Raw genomic sequence first — 20,705 nt, 5'->3', positions numbered from 1 at the left:
TAACATCCAATCCTGCCCAGTAGAGTCAACGGAGACTGTTGGCTTCAGTTCAGCAGGACAAATGTATTTTTAACTGACCACGGCACAAGGGAGTTTTTCGTTCCGCTTCTTTGTCAAATGCTGTCAAGTATAGCAACACGGGCAGGACCAGAACAGCTTAGACAGATTCAGTCCAATAAGAGAGCAGATGGAGTTATTAATATTTTATTAATTATTTATTCAATTTGTATGCCGCCCAACTCTCTCACAACCAAAAAAACAAAACAAACAAGTGTAATATTAAAACCTCTAACAAAACAATTTTAAAACAATTTTAAACCCATTTCTGGATGCTATATCCACTATTCTGAGAAGAGGCATATCAGATAATATCAACGCTCCGTTTCTGCAAAAGAGCTACTAATATGTCATCACTTTAACAAATTATTTTTTAAATTCTGCAGATTTTATTTCTGTTTGCTTCTTAGAGAGTTGCTATACTGCAATACAAATATTTCATATTGTACTTGGAAGAGACCTGCTTGTTTGTTTATACAGTACTTATATGCTACCCAACTCCTGGAGGACTCTGGGCGGCTCATAGCCAAATACAATAATGCAATATAAAACCACTAAAAACAATTCAAAGCAATTCTAAATCAACAATTTAAACAGTTTAAAAAAACCATGCATGTCTCTAGTGGCAGGATCCTAATGGTGTGCCTCCAGGCCTGCCAGAAAAACCATGTCTGTAGGATGGGGGTAGTCCAGATCACAGAAGTAGCTGGTTCCAAACATCAGGAGCCACCACAGAGAAGGCCATCCCCCACAGGCCCGCCAGAGAAAACCAACCCTATGGGCCCTTATCGGTCATTGGGAGCTATGCGGTAGGAGGTAGTTTCGAAAATAGCCTGGTCCTAACCCATGTAAGGATTTAAAGTTAATGACCAACATCTTGAATTATGCCTGGAGACCAACTGGGAGCGAGTGCAGCCCATGAAATATTAGTATAGTGTGGGTGTACCTAGGTGTACCCACAACATTTCGCACAGGTGCGTTCTGGACCAGCTGCAATTTCCGAATGCTATTCAAGGGTAGCCCCATGTAGAGTGCATTGCAATAATCTAACTGTGAGGTGATAAGGGCATGAGTGACCATGAGAAGGGATTCCTGATTCAGGTATGGTCACAATTGGTGCCCCATTTGAACCTGTGCAAAAGTCCCCCTAGCCACAGCTGTCAGATGTTGATATAATCCTAGCTGTGAGCCTAGGACGACACCCAAATTGCAAACCCGTTCTGAGGGGAGGGGGTAATTTCTCCCACCCGAACCAAAGATGGATAGTCAATGTAATCTTTCAGAGGTCATGCCCACAGCCACTTGGTCTTATCAGGATTAAATTTGAGCCTGTCATAGTAACTTATTTGGCATCAGGCATCACAGGCAGCATAGTCATTAAGATGAAGGGAATAAGATTTTATTTTCCTCAATGATTTTAAACTGCTTTTAATCAAATTTTATTTTAGAAGAAATAGTCACTTCTGGTAAGCAAGTTAATAGCTGCTTTCCTATTATAGCTGTTTTCCAGGAATGGATCTTGTTAGTCATAAGAGTCAGTTAATTTACTATGCCAATATCTACAAAGCTATAGCAACCTGAAATTGATTTTGTATTTCTAAAAATTCATTGATAGCATTATGGTTTTCCTTCCTCATGTTTAAATTATGGCATCTTGTGTCCCTTATGAACCAGTCTCTCTTCATCAATGTTATCTTTGAGCTTTCCAAATCATGTTTAGTTAGAGTTTTCACTTAAAAAGAAAAATTGGCTCAAATACATTCAAGTTACTGAAACATAAAAAAATGGCAAACTGTTACACAAAATTTCATTTTTTCTTTACAAATTACAGGCAACCATCAACTTTAGCTGTGCTAGAAAAGCTTCTCTACAATGTATGTGTGTCATTTGGTGATCTCCTTTTATATATAATTATTGGATTAGTAGGGGTGTGAATCATAGTTGTATAATTTATGGCAGGAAAGTATCCATTCACCAAATCAAATTCATATAAACGCAGAAGTGTTGACCAAATTGTCTTAATCTGAATATATGCAAAGTTCTCTCCAATGCAGCGATGACGACCTAAAAAGAAAAAAAGCACATTTTTAAAAAAATGTTTCCATTTTATTTAGTCTACTTTAAAAACAACATAGAATTCTAAACATACAAAAAAATTATTCACATCCTCTCTCATCACTAATGATCTTTAAAGGAACAATGTACGAAAAAAAGATGGTGCTTCTGTTTCACAAGGATTCTAGAAAAAGTGTATGACATCCATGTATAGAGAGACAGGTACATCAGCATAGATTCATTTTCCAACCAGTTAGTCCTCAATTTATGAACACAATTGAGCCCAAAATTTTCTGTTGCTAAGCAAGACATTTGGTTTGAAGAGCTGGCAACATAATTAGCACCTGGTTAGGGCTGGAAAGAAATGTATTCCCAGCAAGTTAGAGCAATGAAAAAAAAACTGCAAAGATTTAGGGCTTGGAAAACATTCTTTGCAGACAGTAACAGGTAAGAGCTAGGAAGATCATTAGCACCTAGTTAGGGCTGGAAAAAAATAGCTTTGAAAAAACTACATTCAGAGTATAAGACGCACCTGAATTTTAAGCCTCTTTTAGGAAGAAGTGCATCTTATACTTGTATAAGAATTATCATATACAGTGTTCCCTCGATTTCCGTGGGGGATGCGTTCCGAGACCGCCCGCGAAAGTCGAATTTCCGCGAAGTACACAATTTTGGGCTATGGACAGTATCACAAGCCTTCCCTTAACACTTTAAACCCCTAAATTGCCATTTCCCATTCCCTTATCAACCACTTACTCACCATTATTACTGGTACTCACCATTGAATAAGACACTTAGTGATCCTGATATTTATAAATATAATTATTAACAATAATTATTTTTTTGTTATTTATTTGCAAAAAATATTAGTTTGGCGATGACATATGATGTCATTGGGTGGGAAAAACCGTGCTATAGGAAAAAACCCGTGAAGTATTTTTTAATTAATATTTTTTGAAAAACCATGGTATAGGTTATTCACGAAGTTCAAACCTGCGAAAATCGAGGGAACACTGTACAATAATTCTAGAGAGCTCCAAAGATATATTGCAAGCAAACATTGTTTGCAATAAAATTAGAAATTTTAAATATAGGGATGTAGGAAGTAAACATACCAGCACCAAATGGCACAAATGCAAACTTTTCTACAGCTGCAGGATTATCTTGAAGGTAGCGTTCGGGTTTGAACTCTAAATTTTCCACCCAACAGTCTTTAAGTGTGTGATTAATAGTAGGAGATACACAAATCTGATGACCAGGAGGAATTGTATAACCAGCAATAGTCTAAAGACAAAATAATATAAAAGCTTATTGATGCCTAAATTACTAAGAAGATACATTAGGAGTTGGGATTCAGAAAAACTTTCAATAGACACATAGAGATAACCTACATTTATACACAATTCCAAAGATACAATAAAAAAACTAAGGAAACAAAAAATCAGAAAACATCTTCTCCAGTAACCAATATTCAGATAAACTGGGATTAAGACTAGATAAACTATCAAACAGAACTATCAACAGCCTAATCAAGGTGTCAAAGAGAAATGCACCCCACCAATTGTTGAAAAGGAAACAACTTTATAAAACTTTTACATTGATAACCTAGTTGGTATTGCAACATCTACAAGCAAGGTTTATCTCTGGAGAGGGGCGGCATACAAATCTAATAAATAATAATAATAATTATTATTATTATTATTATTATTATTATTATTATTATTATTATTATTATTGATGATCAACATTAGGTGTTTGTTTTTACACTGATATATATTCAATATAAACCAAATTTCTTACTTGGGGAGTTTTAGCCATCCTCATCATGGTCATTATAGGTGGTCTAAGTCTTAATGTTTCTTTCAAGCAACGATCCAATAAATTTAAATCCTTAAGCTAAAAAAAAAGAATTTATTTACAATTTTTTATTTTTAGAATGGTTTTTAAATGGTATATAATTATAATCTATAATTTCATGTATGTGTAGTTAATATTACAAATCTTTAATAAACAAAAGAGCTTTGATACAAAAATGAATCCCACTTATGACTTAAAATTGCATTTAGAACAGTCGTCCCTAACCTTTTTTGGGCCATGCCCCACCTAAGCATCTCTAAAATCCCAATGCCTTCCCTCCATGACATATAATTCTTATTATTCAAAAATTAACTCCATGCAGAGTAAGCCTAAAAGGCCAATAACTTGGTTTAAACAAGGTTCCAATTGCCCCCCTGTGGGCCACACATTGGGAACCACCGATTTAGAAGAATTTACTCCCAAGCAAAGAAATAGAAATGAGTTTTTAGTATAGATAGTAATATACAAAACTAGATACACATACAGTGGTACCTCTACCTAAGAACGCCTCTACTTACGAACTTTTCTATATAGGAACCAGGTGTTCAATTTTTTTTTGCCTCTTCTCAAGAACCATTTTCCACTTACAAACCCAAGCCTCCGGAACTGTAACCGGAAAAGGCAGTGAGAAGCCTCTGTGGGGCCTCTCTAGGAATCTCCTGGGAGGAAACAGGCCCTTGACTCTCCCTGTAGTTTCCCCAATCGCACACATTATTTGCTTTTACATTGATTCATATGGGCTTCTTCTTACAAAAGAACCTGGTCACAGAATGAATTAAATTGATAAGAAGAGGTACCACTGTACAGTGATACCTTGTCTTACAAACTTAATTGGTTCCGGGACGAGGTTCTTAAGGTGAAAAGTTTGTAAGATGAAACAATGTTTTCCATAGGAATCAATGGAAAAGTGATTAATGCGTGCAAGCCCAAAATTCACCCCTTTTGCCAGCCGAAGCGCCCATTTTTCCGCTGCTGGGATTCCCCTAAGGCTCCCCCCCATGGGAAACCCCACCTTCGAACTTCCGTTGCCAGCGAAGCACCTGTTTTTGCGCTGCTGGGATTCCTCTGCAGCATCACAAAAACACGGAAGTCTGGAAGTGGGGTTTCCCATAGAGGGGAGCCTCAGGAGAATCCCAGCAGCACAAAAACGGGTGCTTCACTGGCATCCCAGAGGCGGCGGTGGGTTTGTAAGGTGAAAATAGTTTGTAAGAAGAGGCAAAAAAATCTTAAACCCCAGATTTGTATCTCGAAAAGTTTGTATGATGAGGCGTTTGTAAGACGAGGTATCACTGTACTTTGTAGATAATAGTCACTGCAAAATCTAGACAGGAAGGAAAGAAGGAAGGAAGGAGTATAAATGATCACCTGCAGACAAAAAATACTTTTAGAAACTGCCATACAGGATATTTTCATTTAATGCATTTTTCTCTCAAGCCTCTGTTTCAGGTTTAGAATAATATATTATCTCACTAATTGTATCAGATTCCACATATACATTTAAAAGCTATATTGGTAAATTAAAAAGGATTGACAAGCCTACAAACCTGATCATAGGTCAATGGTGATAAATCTTCTCCACACACATTTTTTTGTTCCTCATAACACTGTTCCTGTAATGATTTATCCCTAGCCAAAAAGAAGCCAAGCCAAGTGCTAGTGGTTGAAGATGTATGCTGGCCTGCTAAGAGCAATCCAATAAGCATCCCAGAAATTTCATCATTTGTTAGTGGTCGTCCATCTCTGAATTTCAAAACATAAATAACACACCAAAATGAGAAGGACAATCCCCAACTGTTTTGACAATTCTCTAGACCAAACTTTACAATATTTTACAACATAGAATTTCAGCATATACCGTATTTTTCGCTCCATAAGACGCAGTTTTTTTCCTCACAAAGTAGGAAGAAAAATCAGCCCCGTCTTATGGAGCGAAGATGCAGGCAGGGACCGGGGGGGGGGGGAGGCTGCGAACTCGGAAGCGCCATCCCGCCGGCTGGCTGGCTAGCTGCTGCCTGGCCCCCTCCCTCCCGGAGGAGGGTCTCCCTCCGCACCACCAGCGGCGCTCCCCCCGCCAGCCAGCCAGCCAAGCCCCGCGCCCGCCAGAACCGGCTCCTCGCTCTCCCCCACCGCCCGCCGCATTTGCAGGAGGTGGGGAGGGGAGGGCGGCCCGCCAAGGCCAGGAGGGATGCCGCTGCCCCCCCTTCCCTCTCTCCGCCCGCCGCTGCGCCTCCTTGACGCCGAGAGGAAATGCCGGCAAAGGTTTTTCTCAGCGGAGGTCTTCGATGTCGGGGGCGCACGGGCGGTTGCGCGCGCTCCCTATCTCCCTGCTAGCCCACTCGGAATATTCAAAATAAGAAAAGCCTTTGCCGGCGAAGGTTTTTCTTATTTTGAATATTCCGAGTGGGCTAGCAGGGAGATAGGGAGCGCGCGCAACCGCCCGAGCGCCCCCGACATTGAATATCACCTTCGCCGGCCCCGCCTCTCCTGCAACCCCCTTGCTGAGAGCCCGGGACAGAAAGGGACAGAAAGAAAACAAGAGAGAGAAAGTGAGAAGAAGAGAGAGAAAGAGGGGGAGAGAGAAAGAGAGAGGGGGAGAGAGAGAAAGAGAGGGGGAGGGAGAAAGAGAGTGGGAGAGGGGGGAGAGAGAGAAAGAGAGGGAGAGAGAGAAAGAGAGAGGGAAAGGGGGAGAGGGGAGAGAGAAAGAGAGAGGGAGAGGGGGGAGAGATAGCAAGAGAGGGAGAGAGAGAAAGAGAGAGGGGAAGGGGAGAGAGGGGGGAGAGAAAGAGAGAGGGAGGGAGAGAGAGGAAATAAAGGAAGAGGAGAGAGAAAAAGGAAGAGAAAGAAAGAAAGAAAGAGGGATAGAAAGAGAGAGAGAGTGAGAGATGCTCAGTGAGCCTTTCTTTGAAGTTGCCTTTCTTTCTTTCTTTCTTTCTTTCTTTCTTTCTCTCTTTCTTTCTTTTTCTCTCTTGCTCTCTTGCTCTTTCATTCTTTTTTCTTTCTCTTGCTTTCTTTCTTTCTCTTGCTTTCTCTCCTTCCTTCCCTCCTTCCATTTCTTTCATTCCCCCTCTCTATTTTTATTTCTCTTTCATTTTCTTTCTTTCTCTTTCTTTCTTTCTTGCTCTTTTTCTTTCTCTCTTTTACCTTCCCTTCCTCTATTTCTTCTTTTCTTTCTCCTTCCTACCTTCTTCCCTCCCTCCCTCCCTTCAGTCCTTCCTCTCTTACTCTCCCCTTTCATAAGTTTCCTTGCTTCCTTCCTCTGTTCCTGTCCCTTCCCCCTTTCTTTCTTTCTTTCTTTCCTTCCTTTCCTCCCTCCATTTCTTGCTTTCCTTTTCCTTCCTCCCTTCTTTCCTCCCTCATTCCCTTCTTTCACTCCTTCCTCTCTTACTCTCCCCTTTTTGGCTCAAAATATTTTTTTTCTATTTTCCTCCTCTAAAATCTAGGTGCGTCTTATCAGCAGGTGCGTCTTATAGAGCGAAAAATACGGTATATCAGTGTTATTTAAAATATTTAAGTCTTGCCATTGTTATACTGAATTCAAATTTATACAAATTTTAAAAATTGGAGATTATAAGAGTAATCAGAGTAATAAGACAAAACAGTCTTCTTTCTAAATGTCTTAACAAGGTTTGTAGACATTGATTTATTTAAATATCATTTTAAAATAAAGCTTCTTAATGCTGCTGTTTATACGGAAAATCTTTTCAAATTTTTTTAGCCTGGATCAAAGTTTGGCGTTTATAGAAGTTTGATTCCTGGCAAGAAGTAGCTACTCAATTTATCAAATACAGTGGTACCTCATCTTACGAACGCCTTTTCTAACGAACTTTTCAAGATACGAACCCGGTGTTTAAGATTTTTTTGCCTCTTCTTCCGAACTATTTTCACCTTACGAACCCAAGCAGCTGCTGCTGGGATGAAGGGGTTTCTTCCCCCCCCCCCCTTTTTTTGAAGAAAGAAAAGGGAGGGGCTGCTTGGAGTAGAAAACATTTTGTAGAGAACAACGTGCTTGCAAAGGCACTGAAAGGGTGTCTTTTAAGAAAGAAAAAGGAGGAGGGAGGGGCAGCTTGGGGGAGGAAATTTTTTGCAGAGAACAATGTGCTTGCAAAGGAACTGAAAGGGTGTCTTTTTAAGAAAGAAAAGGGAGGAGGGAGGGGCAGCTTGGGGGAGGAATTTTTTTGCAGAGAACAATGTGCTTGCAAAGGAACTGAAAGGGTGTCTTTTTAAGAAAGAAAAGGGAGGAGGGAGGGGCAGCTTGGGGGAGGAAATTTTTTGCAGAGAACTGGCTTGCAAAGGCACTGAAACGGTGTCTTTTGAAGAAAGAAAAGGGAGGGGCGCCGCCTTGCCTTTCTTCCTTCCCACTCACCCTTTAGCCTAGCCTTGCTTCTTCCACCCGCCCCCTTTAGCTGGTCCTCCCTGCCCTCTGTTCACCTCCCTTCTAAAGTTTGGGATTTTGCTGAAGGATTTGCACGCGTTATTTGCTTTTACATTGATTCCTATGGGAAACATTGTTTCATCTTACAAACTTTTCATCTTACGAACCTCCTCCTGGAACTAATTAAGTTCGTATGATGAGGTACCACTGTACTTTATGGCAGGGATGGGCAATGTGTGATTCTCTAGAAATTAAATTCAACTTCCATCAGACTTAGACAATATGCTAGTGATGAAAGGTGATAGCAGTATAGTTTTAAAATCTGGATTATTACCATATTTTTCGGAGAATAAGACACACCTTCACACACACACACCCCAAAAATAGGGTGGAAATGTTGGTGTGTCTTATACACCGAGTGCAGTCATTTTTGCTGTCCTGAAGCCCCAACCCCGCATCCCATTTTTGGACAGAGGGTCTGGGGAGCCTGCAGAAAACTTCTGGGTGCTGGGGAAAAGCAACAATGCCTCAATTTTTGTGAAAAATGTGCATTTTTGACATCCCCAGCACCCAGGAGTTTTCTGCAAACTTCCCAGAATTTTTATCTACCTAATTTTTGTGAATAAATGGTTGAAAAATGACCAATTTTTTGCAAAAATGAGGCTGTTTATGTCTTTGAATTACCTGATCTAGCATGACTGGAGGAGGAATTCTGGGAGTTGAAGTCCGCTAGTCTTAAAGCTGGCAAGTTTTAGGGTTAGGGATTGGGGTGGAAGGGTCTTGCAAATTTAGACTTGTGGACTTCAACTCCCATTCCTGAGCTAGCATGACTGGAGGATGAATTCTGGAAGCTGAAGTCCACCAGTCTTAAAGCTGTCAAGTTTGAAGTTTGTAAAAAGTGTACATGGTTGTAAAAAGTATACATGTTTGTAAAACATATTCTGCTACACTGGCTTTTTATTAAATAATGTATTACTAAACCATTTGGTTCAGAATACTTTTTTCCATAATTCTTTAAAAAAACCTCTTATCAAATTGCTTTTTCTAAAGTTTCTATATGTTTGGCTGCTCTACCAATGCGTCTTATACTCCCAAAAATACAGTATATATTGCTATACTTGATGGGACAGGTGGTCACAATTTAATATGTGTGGGACCCAAATTAAAGTTTTGAATCTTATCCTGATTTCTGATCCATCATACAAATTTTTACCCAGTTCAGTTTTTATACTCTTAGCATTATGGTAATCCTTATCCAGGTCTTATAACAATTTCACATACTTGTAAGTAACATCCAAGAGTGTTTGCAGCATGTCATCCTCTCTCGTAGAAGACTGTCTTCGTTTCTGAATGACTTCATCGAAAATAGATTTTAGTTTAAGATGGGCTCTATCTCTGCATCTGAAATTAAAAACAAGTGAAGGATATTACAGATATTTTTGAACATTTAATTGTCCCCAAATTCTTTTTTTGGTAAAAGATATGTCAAATTTTAAAAAGGGCTATTGTAATGCATTGCTAAAAACTTGGGAATTACATCCATTTTCCGGTCTGTAATTCCCAACTTGGTCCAGAATTGTTTTTCTTTTGCATTTGAATAACTGGCCTATTACATTTCATTTTAGTGTTTGAAGTTATTTGCACTCTGTAACTTACCATAAACATAAGCAGACCAAATAAAACCAATCAGTTTTTTGAGAATTGGTTTGGTGATATGGTTAAGGTGTTGGCCTAGAAATCAGGAGACTGAGTTCCAGTCCTTTCTTAGGTATCAAAGCTGGCTGGATCAGTCACTCTAAGTATTATGTATTACTGGTCAGCAAGACATATCCTTAATAAAATCCTTTTATTAGGGAAAACAATACGAACACCAACAAACTCTGACTGCAACAAAACCTGTCTAGCCACGGAGAAAGGGTTAATCATCAAATTTCATTTATCATACCACTGAGTAAGCTACAGTTGTTCCTTCTGTCTTCAACACCATTCCCATATATCATTCATTATATTTGATTAATACTATTTTTTGGTGATCATTGTTAGCATATAGCATGGAAAAAAGGGATGGAATGTTGAGAGAGAACTAATTTGCAGACTGTTGTGTAAATAAGTTTTTGGCAGTTGGAAGATAGAATTCTTGGGGATTCATATGCTAACTGTTGGTGAATCTGCATCATAGAGAACAGATGTATAGAGAAATATAGCTATATTATCAAGTTATTTATTTGTGTAAATATGAAACCAGCTCAATGAGAAAAGAAGAAATAAAAGCATAAGTTTTATATTGGAGTCATTGTATCTGTACCCCAATTTACATAGTATCACTGTTCTGCTATGAAGAGTCTCTGCTGCATGAAGTGAAGAACATCACTTATAACCATAAATAACATAGAAATCCAACAATCGTAATGTTACAATACCTGAAGCTGGGCAAAGGCAGCCACCCTGGTAAGAGCCATGCAGCATGAGTAAATCCCCCATCCAAATCGGCATAGAGCTGTGCTACTTTCTCATTAAGAATGCTTCTTATTTCCTTCCCATGTAAACAGTGGCTTGCGGTCAAAATGATTAGTTCGGAAAGTGCTTCAAATAAATCTGTGAAATTCAAAAAGGATTTGAAAAAAACCAGGGTTACTATTTCCAGTTCACTTTTAAAATTACAAAAGTTAATAAGATGAACACAAGAAGATCAATTTAAATTTTTACGATGATTTCTTGGTAGATATTTTGAGATAAAAGATGAAAGATGTCCTGGAACAGAGAATGGGGAGAGAAGGGATACGTTGACTTTTTCTTTTCCATCCCTCTTTGTCAAAGAATATTTCCCCCTGATATACTCTTTCTCATGGCAATCTGAGGGAGTGTCCAGGATAAGTAGCTCTTGTCCTCTAGTTCTATGACGGAATTGAATTTCTGAGGACCGCCTTCCTGTCAGCGGCCCCCAATTTGAAACAAAGCTGAAGCAATGTTATGATAGGTTCAGTGATGGCGAACTTATGTCACGTGTGCCATATCGGAGGGCACTTGAGGCTTTGCCATATGTCAGCTCCAGCGCACATGCGCTCACTAGCCAGCTGATTTTCAGCCTTGGAGAAAGTCATTTTGCCTTTCAGAGCCTTCAGGGAAGTGTGAAAAATTGCCCAACAGACAAACCAGAAGTTCATTGTTCCGAACTTACGGTTTGCCCATTTGCCCATTTTTTCACCATCCCAGGCTTCAGGGAGGCCTGTGCGCATGCACAGAAGTGGGGTGGGGGTTGTGCGCATGCGCAGGGGGAAGTGCAGGGGAGTGTGCATGTATGGGGGAGGAATGAATGCTAGGCATGCACATACACCCCCTTTTGGCACGTGAAAGGGCTGCTGAGTCAGCTCTCTGTGGTAGCTTGTTCCCGCCACCATCAAGAACCAGGTCCCTTTCGAGATGATATGTGGGTCAGCTTGACGTCTCTGAGACGATGAGGCCTCGGGAGATTGTTGCTCGCCAGCAGATTCAGACTGTTGGCGAAAGGAAAGGCTATGTTCTTTGGCCCCTTTCTTGGCCCGGAAAAATTCTCTATCCAGGCTGGCCCCTTCATCCACCCTTGAGGCCTTTTTGTGAGCACTGGCCTTGGTTATTATTTTTGCTGCCACCCCTCCAGGCTGCAATCCTTAAGTTGAGAGCAATGGGTTGAAGCCAAGGGAGCTTAAAAATAAAAAAAAACCCTGTCATTAAAAGTGCTTTAACTGCCACTGCCATTAAAAAGGCTTTAGCTCGGCAGATCTTAAAATTGCAAGCAGTGCTTTGGAACGAAGAATAGAAATTTGCACCAAAATGGCCGCTCCCTTGAAACAATCATCTGCCCAAGGCAGGGGAATCAAGGAAGATGGCCACAAACTCACCCATTGTCCAATGCTGACAGAAGAATCCTGTTGCAATCAAAGAAACTGCAAAAGTGGCAAATGCTGAAGTTTAAAGTGGCTGCTTTTTTCCTCTTTGCTGTTTTGAAGACAAAATGGCCGACCGCCCCCTCAAAGCTCCAATCCACAGCTGCGGAGAGCCAAGGGACCACGGAGGGCAACAGGCAACAGCAAAGAAGTGGTGGGGAAGCCTATCTAACCAGCTCCGACCTCAGAGGTCACTGCTTCCCTTGCAATGGATTCAACGAAGGAAGACGTTGCCTCACTCTATCCACCACCACAGAGAGCACTGCTGAAAAGCTGATGCTCAAATTCAAAGTCAGTCCTTGTCAGTTTATTTGCAATCAGAAAAGAGGGAGTTTTTCGTCTTATAACCTAGCCCACTCTAAAATGACTCAGGTATGAACTCCAGAGCATCCTTAGAGCTTGGATTGAGTTAAAGAACTGGGGACCATTGACGGGGAGGTGGTTCTCAGAAATTCAATGGTCAGAGAACTAGAACTACCCATCCTGGACTCTCCCAAGGATACCATGGAGCAGTGTTTCCCAACCTTGGCAAGTTGAGGATATTTGGACTTCAACTCCCAGAATTCCCCACACCAGAAAATGCTGGCTAGGGAATTCTGGGAGTTGAAGTCCAAATATCTTGAAGTTGCCAAGGTTGGGAAACACTGCCATGGAGAAAAGCATATCACTACTGAAGCTTGCACTTTAGTTCTGATAAGATCAGTAAAATAAGTTATGTACACGGAAACTTAAAATATCACAGGCAAACTAGCCAAAGTCTGCATTCTGCCTAATCAGGAACACCAAGGACCAACCCAAAACCAGCCCACGCCCATACTCAATCATACAACAGTACAGAAGCTAACAGCTTTTAGAACCAACCTTCACATAAGCCATGAAGAGCCATCAGAAAGCAGATAATACATTTATTTGCTTGTATTTTCAAATTTATACATGAGTTTGGTATTCACAGAACTGTCAGCAATGATCTCAATTGAATTTCATCAAGAAAGGTAGCAATAAAACAATTAGAATTTCCTGGGGTTGGAATTAGCATCATTATTACAATTATGACCGGTGTGTTGTTTTTTTAATGTGGCATACATTTTCTACATAAGATACCACATCTGGCTTCCTTTAAATCTTATAGTCCAAATGTATTTTTTTTCAAATTTATTTATTTATTTTATTAATCAAATTTGTATGCCGCCCCTCTCCGTAGACTCGGGGCGGCTAACAACAATAATAATACAATGTAAACAAATCTAATATTTAAGATTTTAAAAACCCAATTTAAGAAACCAATCATACATACAAATGGTATACTTACTTCTTTTTCCTTTCTCTCCCCAACTTTTAAAATATTCTATAGTCTCTTTCTCAATTATTGGTATATGATTTTTAAATTGACTTATGTTCAGACCAGTTTTTAGCATCTTCTTTTGTTCCAAAAATACCTTAAAATAAAAAGAATATTATGTTCAAAGCAAAATACTTGGCTTATTCTAGCTTTCCTCAAACTGTGTGTTCTGGAGCACCAGAATCTCAATTCATAGAATTGGTGTATGTGTGTGTGTATCTTTCTTCAAACTTGCGAGATTCTGATAATGTATCCCATAGGATACATCATCAGAATCTCGCAAGTTTGAAGATACAGAATTCCTTCCACTATTTTTAACCACCTGAACAATTAGGTGGCTCTTCTTAAATTTCTCTCTGTTAAGCAGTTGTGAGCTGTTTGATTGAATCCTAAATTGCATCTCTTCTACTCATCCCCCCAAGTCATCCCAACATCTTATTACTTCAGCTGAAGAGCCATGCTTTTGAACAGGCCTTCAGAAGATGAAAGCTATACTTTCATCACAAATACAGCTTTGTTACTGACTTTTTCCAAAATAACATTTATAATTAGACATCTTTAAGAGAAATGTTATTTTATAATTAAACCTAATTTGTCATGTCAGTTTTTATATTCTATTTGTATGATTCAATACTGAAATCTAATTAAACCAGTGATTCACGTAACGGTACACATACCGCATTGGGTACATCATAAGCTACGCCCTTGCCAAAAACAGGGGTAGTTAGCCGTGAATAAACTTCTTCTGCATTCAATTCTTCGTTTTTACTATTGAACAAGAGAGCAGCTGCATCACTGCCAAGGAGATAGGTGAAGGTCTTTCCCACCATAGTGAAGCTAAATATGGGTCCATACTGTAAGGGACAAATGGGCAATTAGAAAATAAGAAAAACAAAGAAAAACAAGAGCATACAACAATGCCAGTTTTAGCACAGAGTAGAACCTCTGGTCACGACGATAATTCATTCCATAACTTTGGTCACAAACCAATTTGGTCGTGACTTGAAGCTAATTTTAGAAGTTTGGCACTTACAAAGAAAAAAATGGTGCAGAAGGGGAAATTGATCATGGAGGGGAGATTTTTGTTATTTTTTTAGAGGGGTCGGAACCTGATTTGGTCCTGGTCAGAAGTATTCATAGAGGTTCTACTATGATTGCATGTAAGTGACAATATAATATAATTACCACTAAGTTGGAAAACTGATATGATCCCTACATCTATGGTTGTCAGAAAAATTTTAGAATATTCCAAGATGTGCAAATTGACAATGGAGATATATGAGAAGGAAAATACAGAATTCTACGAAGCACGGAATAAATGGTATCAATAGTTAAAACACAGTAATTTTTTTAAAAATGTGGTTATAAATGGAGGATTATCCATGCAGAAACTGTAAATTTAATTTCTTTTCCTATAAAAACAATTTGACTCATATGTAAGTTAATTGTAAGAAATAGATGTGGAAAATATATTAGGAAACTTACTCCATTAATGATAGATCTGGACAAATAATAGCAAGTGTCAAAATAAAAATAGAAATATTTTAAAATATTTTAAAGTGTAAATATATTTGGAAATTGATGAAAAAGCTGTAAAAGTGGTTAGTTACTTCTATTTTTAATGAAAAAACTCAATAAAGAAGAGAATCCTAGAAGTAGCTTCCTTCTGTAATATTGGCTTCAAAGCCACCTGACCTTTGTATTGAGGAAAGTTGGTACCATCTCAAATTATATGTTGCCTCCATATTGAATCCATATTATTTTATCACTTTGCTTTGACCTGCCTTAAGAGTAAGTTTTGGCTAGATTTCACATGCACCCCTAAATATAACATTGGAACCAATAACATCAATATTCTTAGATTTGTTGGATATGCAATTATGTTTATCAAACAGAACTACTGTCCTTGTTTAGTTATGGATTCATTAATTCCTCCTGTTATCCAAAACAGATACTGTTCTTTAAATATTTGGAATAACTGTATTACTGCAGAATTATCACATTAGCAGTGCAAAAGAATAGGCTCACCTTTTTATAGGCATCTTCTAAAAATTGGATAGGATTTTTTCCAAAGGCAATTGCATGTCCCAGAAAAGGGATATTTGATGGAATGTAAGGTGGATACTTCTACAGATGGAAAAAAAGAGAGAGAAACAAACGATATTTTATACCTGTACAGAGAGCAGTAAACAACTAACCAGACTGGTTTTAAACAAGAAATGTAAATTTTTTATTGAATCTATTGTTTACCTATCTTTATTAGTGAGTAAAAAAATGCTGAATATGACTGGTAAGGTAACATTTTTAACAAACAAAACTCTGGTTGGAGGAGGCTTCAAGCATACAAAACAATTGCATGTAAATTGATCCCAGAAACTTAGAAATGAAAATGCTAGGTGAACAGATCAAGAATACACCAATGATGCTTAAAATGAATATGTTCGTTTTAACCATATAACAAGTAAGTGTTTTACTTTATGGCACATAACTTTTAGCCAAGAACCTATGCTACTGTTCTTGTCCCTTCACAATTAGTTTTGTGGTTGCTAAGCAGAGATGCTCACGGTAGATCACCACTACACAGTGGCCTAAAAATGCTCACTTCTGATACTCCACTATAGAAAAGGAGGACAAACTATTATTATTATTATTATTATTATTATTATTATTATTATTATTATTATTATTATTATTTTGGATTGAGTAGCAAAATACTCTTAAGATCTGCAGTTGCTGTCTGTCTGTCTGTCTATCCATCCATCCATCCATCCATCTATCTATCTATTTAGTCCAATACACAATAATACACAATGAAGGTAATAGAGGACACCTTCGAGGAAATAGAATTAGAGAAATAATGGAAGAGAGAATACTGTATAGGATAAAATAAATCGATGAGAGAATAGAAGAAAGATATAGCGATAGAAGAGAAGATATATGGGATATAGGAGAGACAATAGGAGAGGGGTCGGAAGGCACTCTAGTGCAGTGTTTCCCAACCTTGGGAACTTGAAGATATCTGGACTTCAACTCCCAGAATTCCCCAGCCAGCATGCTGGCTGGGGAATTCTGGGAGTTGAAGTCCAGATATCTTCAAGTTCCCAAGGTTGGGAAACACTGCTCTAGTGCACTTATGCACGCCCCTTGGAACCTACTATCTATGAAATTTGAAAGATGATACAAAACTGAAGTTGTGCATTGGGAAGAAAGCCTCATCACCTTTGCCTGTGCACACTGGCCACACTGGCAAAGGATCCTGCAAGTCACAATCCTAAATACATCTGAAGGGCATCAAATGGGAGCAAGATAATGTGTCATGGCCAGACACCACAATGAACTAAGCAGTCCCTCCCTGCGCTCGCCTTTATTGGGGGGTGCAAAAGCTTCTACAAAGGAATGCCCCAAGGGACAGTTGCTCTTTTTATTTTGGAAATAAAAGAGAGTTCCCATTATCAACCTGTGAAGGGGCAGAGAGACTGTGTGAAGGGGTGCGTACACGTGTGTCGCGCCTGTACCTGCTCTGGTGCCCATTTGCACTCCGAGTCGCAGCAAAATACTTGCCCCGAAGGGTTTATATGGAGAATGGGACTCAAAACCCACCCACACCAACTCCGCCGTACTTTTAAACAAAGCAAAAGCTGCACCGCCGACGCGGACGCCATCCATCCAGCATCACCTTCCTTACCTGGCCGCTGGCAGACTGTTGCTGCTGCTGGCGAGTGCCAAGCTGGAACAAGTAGCCCAAGCTCAGGGCAAAAGCAGAAGCGGCCAAAAGCAGGGAGAGTGGGCTGCCGGCCGCCACCTTTTCCAGCAGAGAGCCACCCGCTTCGAACCAGCTCGGCTCCATGGCGCTTTCAGCCGGAGGAAAGACAAGGCGGAATCCGAAAACGCTCGGTCGGAGCGCGCCCTGGCTGGGCAGATCTCTGCCCATCTGACGAAGAGCGCGCGGCAGCCAATCGGAGAGCGCGCGAGGACGGGGTGACCACGGGAGGGCCTGAGGCGTGTTGGAGCAGCGCGAGCCTGGGCGATTGCTTGAGGCTGGAAAGAGGAGGAGATTTCTGGCAAATGGCATTTATTTTTTATTATTTTTTATTTTGTCTTGGTATTTGCAGACACTACGGGCAATGGTGAGGCTGGCTGATTAGGAAGGGTTGGCGTGGTGATAGAAGGGGGCGTGGAAACAAACCTGTCATTATAGTTATCTCTCTCTCTCTGCCTACTCATTTCTTTAAAGAGAAATCCGACGTTATTTATTATTTATTTATTTATTTAGTCCAATACATAATACACGTTGAAGAGAATAGATATGTAGTAATATAAATAAAGAGAAGGATAGAAGAAAAGATATAAAAATATAGGTGAACATATTTGAAAGGAAGAAAAGATCAATGAGATGAGACACAATTGGACAGGGGACGGAAGGCACACTGGTGCACTTATGCACGCCCCTTACTGACCTCTAAGGAACCTGGAGAGGTCAATCGTGGATAGTCTAAGGGGAAAATGTTGGGGTTTAGGGGTTGACACTACTGAGTCAGGTAATGAGTTCCCCCGCTTCGACAACTCGGTTGCTGAAGTCATATTTTTTACAGACAAGTTTGGAGCGGTTGATATTAAGTTTGAATCTGTTGCGTGCTCTTGTGTTGTTGCGGTTGAAGCTGAAGTAGTCATTGACAGGTAGAACATTGCAGCATATGATCTTGTGGGCAATACTTAGATCGTGTTTTAGGGGTCGTAGTTCTAAGCTTTCTAGGCCCAGGATTGATAGTCTGCTTTCATAGGGTATTCTGTTTGGAGTGGAGGAGTGAAGGGCTCTTCTGGTGAAGTATCTTTGGACATTTTCAAGGGTGTTGATGTCCGAGATGTTGTATGGGTTCCAGACAGATGAACTGTATTCAAGGATGGGTCTGGCAAAAGTTTTGTAGGCTCTGGTGAGTAGTGTGAGATTGCCAGAGCAGAAGCTGCATAGGATCAGGTTAACAACATTCTTTGAATGGGACCTTTCTTTCCTTACATTTTTCTCCCCCCCCCCCCCCGAAGCTGCATTAGGTGGATTAACTTTAAAATATCTATAGCTAACAGGGATCCTTTTCATCAAAACTTTATGTTTTAATAGGTTAATGTTTAATAGGTTTAATGTTTCAATAGGTGTATTCTTGGATTTTTGAATTTAGTTTCCAAAAATGTTCAACATTATTGGAATACGCAAATAATAAGCTATCCTATCACACAGATTTATGTGTAGATAATATTCAACAACTAGATCTGTTCAGGTTGCAATTTCCCTAACCCTGCTGTTCTGTTCCGGTCATATATGACTTGAAGTGAAGTTTGAGGCCCTGTAAAAAATTTCCCTGCATATCTGAAACTTGAAATTACATGACTTTGCATCATTTGAGGGGTTCTTTCTATGATTTTTTTTTGGGGTGGGTGGGTTAGTTTTTGCTGGGCAAAAAACCCTTACACTTGTACTGTTCCCAGGTCTATTTGACCCAGACTAAAAAAGGTTGATACTTAATTTTTTAAAAAATACCTTTTGCATTGGTTTAGTAATTTGAACATTCCTGATCATAAACAAATGAAAAAATGAAATGAAAAAAATAATGTTTAGTTGTTTATTTTGCTCAGAAAAGCCCCCTTCCCAGCTGTGTGCAATTATGTTCATTTATATATAGATTAGGCAGCAAGTTCCAAATTTTTTGAATACCTTTTGCATTGGTTTACTAATTTGAACATTCCTGATCACAACCAAATGAAAAATGAAATGAAAAAATTAATGTTTACTTATTTTGCTCAGGAAAGCGCCCCCCCTCCGGCTGTGTGCAATTATATTTGCTTTATATATAGACCAGGCTTCAAGTTCCAAATTACATCCTTGTTTTTAGTACAATGGATTTCTTGCATAAAATTAGTTGTCTGGGTATCATTTACTTAATTTTCTGTGTACTTCATCTAGTGGTGGGCTGCAGGTGGAACAAACAGGTATGCAGTACTGATAGCAAAACTTGGCTTATACTCGAGTATATATGGTACATCCTTGTTTTTAGTACAATGGATTTCTTTCATAAAGTTAGTTGTCTGGGTATCATTTACTTAATTTTCTGTGTACTTCATCTAGTGATGGGCTGCAGGTGGAACAAACAGGTACACAGTACAGGTAACAAAACTTTACTCGAGTATAAGCCAAGCAAATTTTTGCTTACCGGTACTGATATGCCATATTCATTTGGGTGACATGCCACCATTCATCAATATCCAACAGCGACTCTTGAAAGCATGCCCTCTTCTCACATGATTTTCAGTGGCCATGCAGGAATGGGGTGTGTTCTCACACATCTTCTGGACCATCCAGAATTTTCTTTTCCATGCTCTTACAACTTTCAGACCTTCCAGATTTGTCAAAAAGATTTCCCTGCTCTAAGCATTACTCTACCCTGTGGCATAGCTGCTTATATGTTTCTGCACTGTTGTAGAAAATAGGTTGCTTCTTTTAAAGAAATTATCATGAAAATGGTCGACAACACTTTCCAGGCCATCATAGAAACCTGAGAAAAGACAGACCACTCAATAGCAGAAATATGTTGTGTTTGTGCAAACATTGAAGCACTTCTGAAACCTAGGCATCTAGCTGAATCTTTGGAAGGATTCAAGAAGAATTCAAAAAAAATTGAAAAGTAGTCACAACCACTTGATTGAAGTCCTCCATGACAGTGCAGGAGGAAGAGGTGTAGGCAGGGGTTTCAGCATACAGGGAGTGATTTTACCTAGTTTAGATATTCAAATATTCTGCAAGAAGCATCTGTCTCCGAAGAGGAGCACCATTTAAATCCAATTAATAAATAAGTAAATAAATTTGGACCAGATTATCTTTGGGGCCATCTTCTGCCTCATGTATCCCAGTGGCCAGTTAGGTCCCACAGAGTCAGCCTTCTCCAGCTCCCGTTGGCCAGACAATGTTGCCTGGTGGGGCCTAGGGGAAGAGCCTTCTCTGTGGCGGCCCCGGCCCTCTAAAACAAATTCCTTCCAGAGATACGTACCGCCCCCTCCCTCTTGGTCTTTTGTAAAGCTTTAAAAACCTACCTTTGCCGGCAGGCAAGGGGGC

General features: G+C 39.6%; 1 protein-coding gene across 1 annotated transcript; it reads right to left on the bottom strand.

Moving 5' to 3' along the window:
* Window positions 1–188: 188 nt before the first annotated feature.
* On the bottom strand, window positions 189–17,540 carry CYP51A1 (cytochrome P450 family 51 subfamily A member 1). The gene is made up of 10 exons (XM_070728157.1): window positions 17,289–17,540; window positions 15,632–15,730; window positions 14,281–14,457; window positions 13,574–13,700; window positions 10,762–10,936; window positions 9,623–9,742; window positions 5,514–5,709; window positions 3,913–4,008; window positions 3,228–3,396; window positions 189–2,121 (listed from the first exon to the last, which is right to left on the bottom strand). The coding sequence occupies exons 1-10, from the start codon at window positions 17,532–17,534 to the stop codon at window positions 1,925–1,927; spliced, it is 1,602 nt and encodes a 533-aa protein (XP_070584258.1). The 5' UTR covers window positions 17,535–17,540; the 3' UTR covers window positions 189–1,924.
* Between the last annotated feature and the right edge of the window lie 3,165 nt (window positions 17,541–20,705).

This window comes from Erythrolamprus reginae, chromosome Z (genome assembly GCF_031021105.1).
Source record: "Erythrolamprus reginae isolate rEryReg1 chromosome Z, rEryReg1.hap1, whole genome shotgun sequence".
NCBI classification, from domain to species: domain Eukaryota; kingdom Metazoa; phylum Chordata; class Lepidosauria; order Squamata; family Dipsadidae; genus Erythrolamprus; species Erythrolamprus reginae.
Note: the sequence above shows the minus strand (reverse complement) of the source record. Positions and strands in the feature narration are given on the sequence as shown.

Coding starts and splice junctions, on each gene's coding strand:
- CYP51A1 (XM_070728157.1), bottom strand. CDS start 17,534: ATGGGCAGAGATCTGCCCAGCCAGGGCGCGCTCCGACCGAGCGTTTTC. Junction 9,743..10,761: donor CTGCCTTTGCCCAGCTTCAG/GTATTGTAACAT, acceptor TTTTAATTTCAG/ATGCAGAGATAGAGCCCATC. Junction 3,397..3,912: donor GGATGGCTAAAACTCCCCAA/GTAAGAAATTTG, acceptor TTTTGTCTTTAG/ACTATTGCTGGTTATACAAT.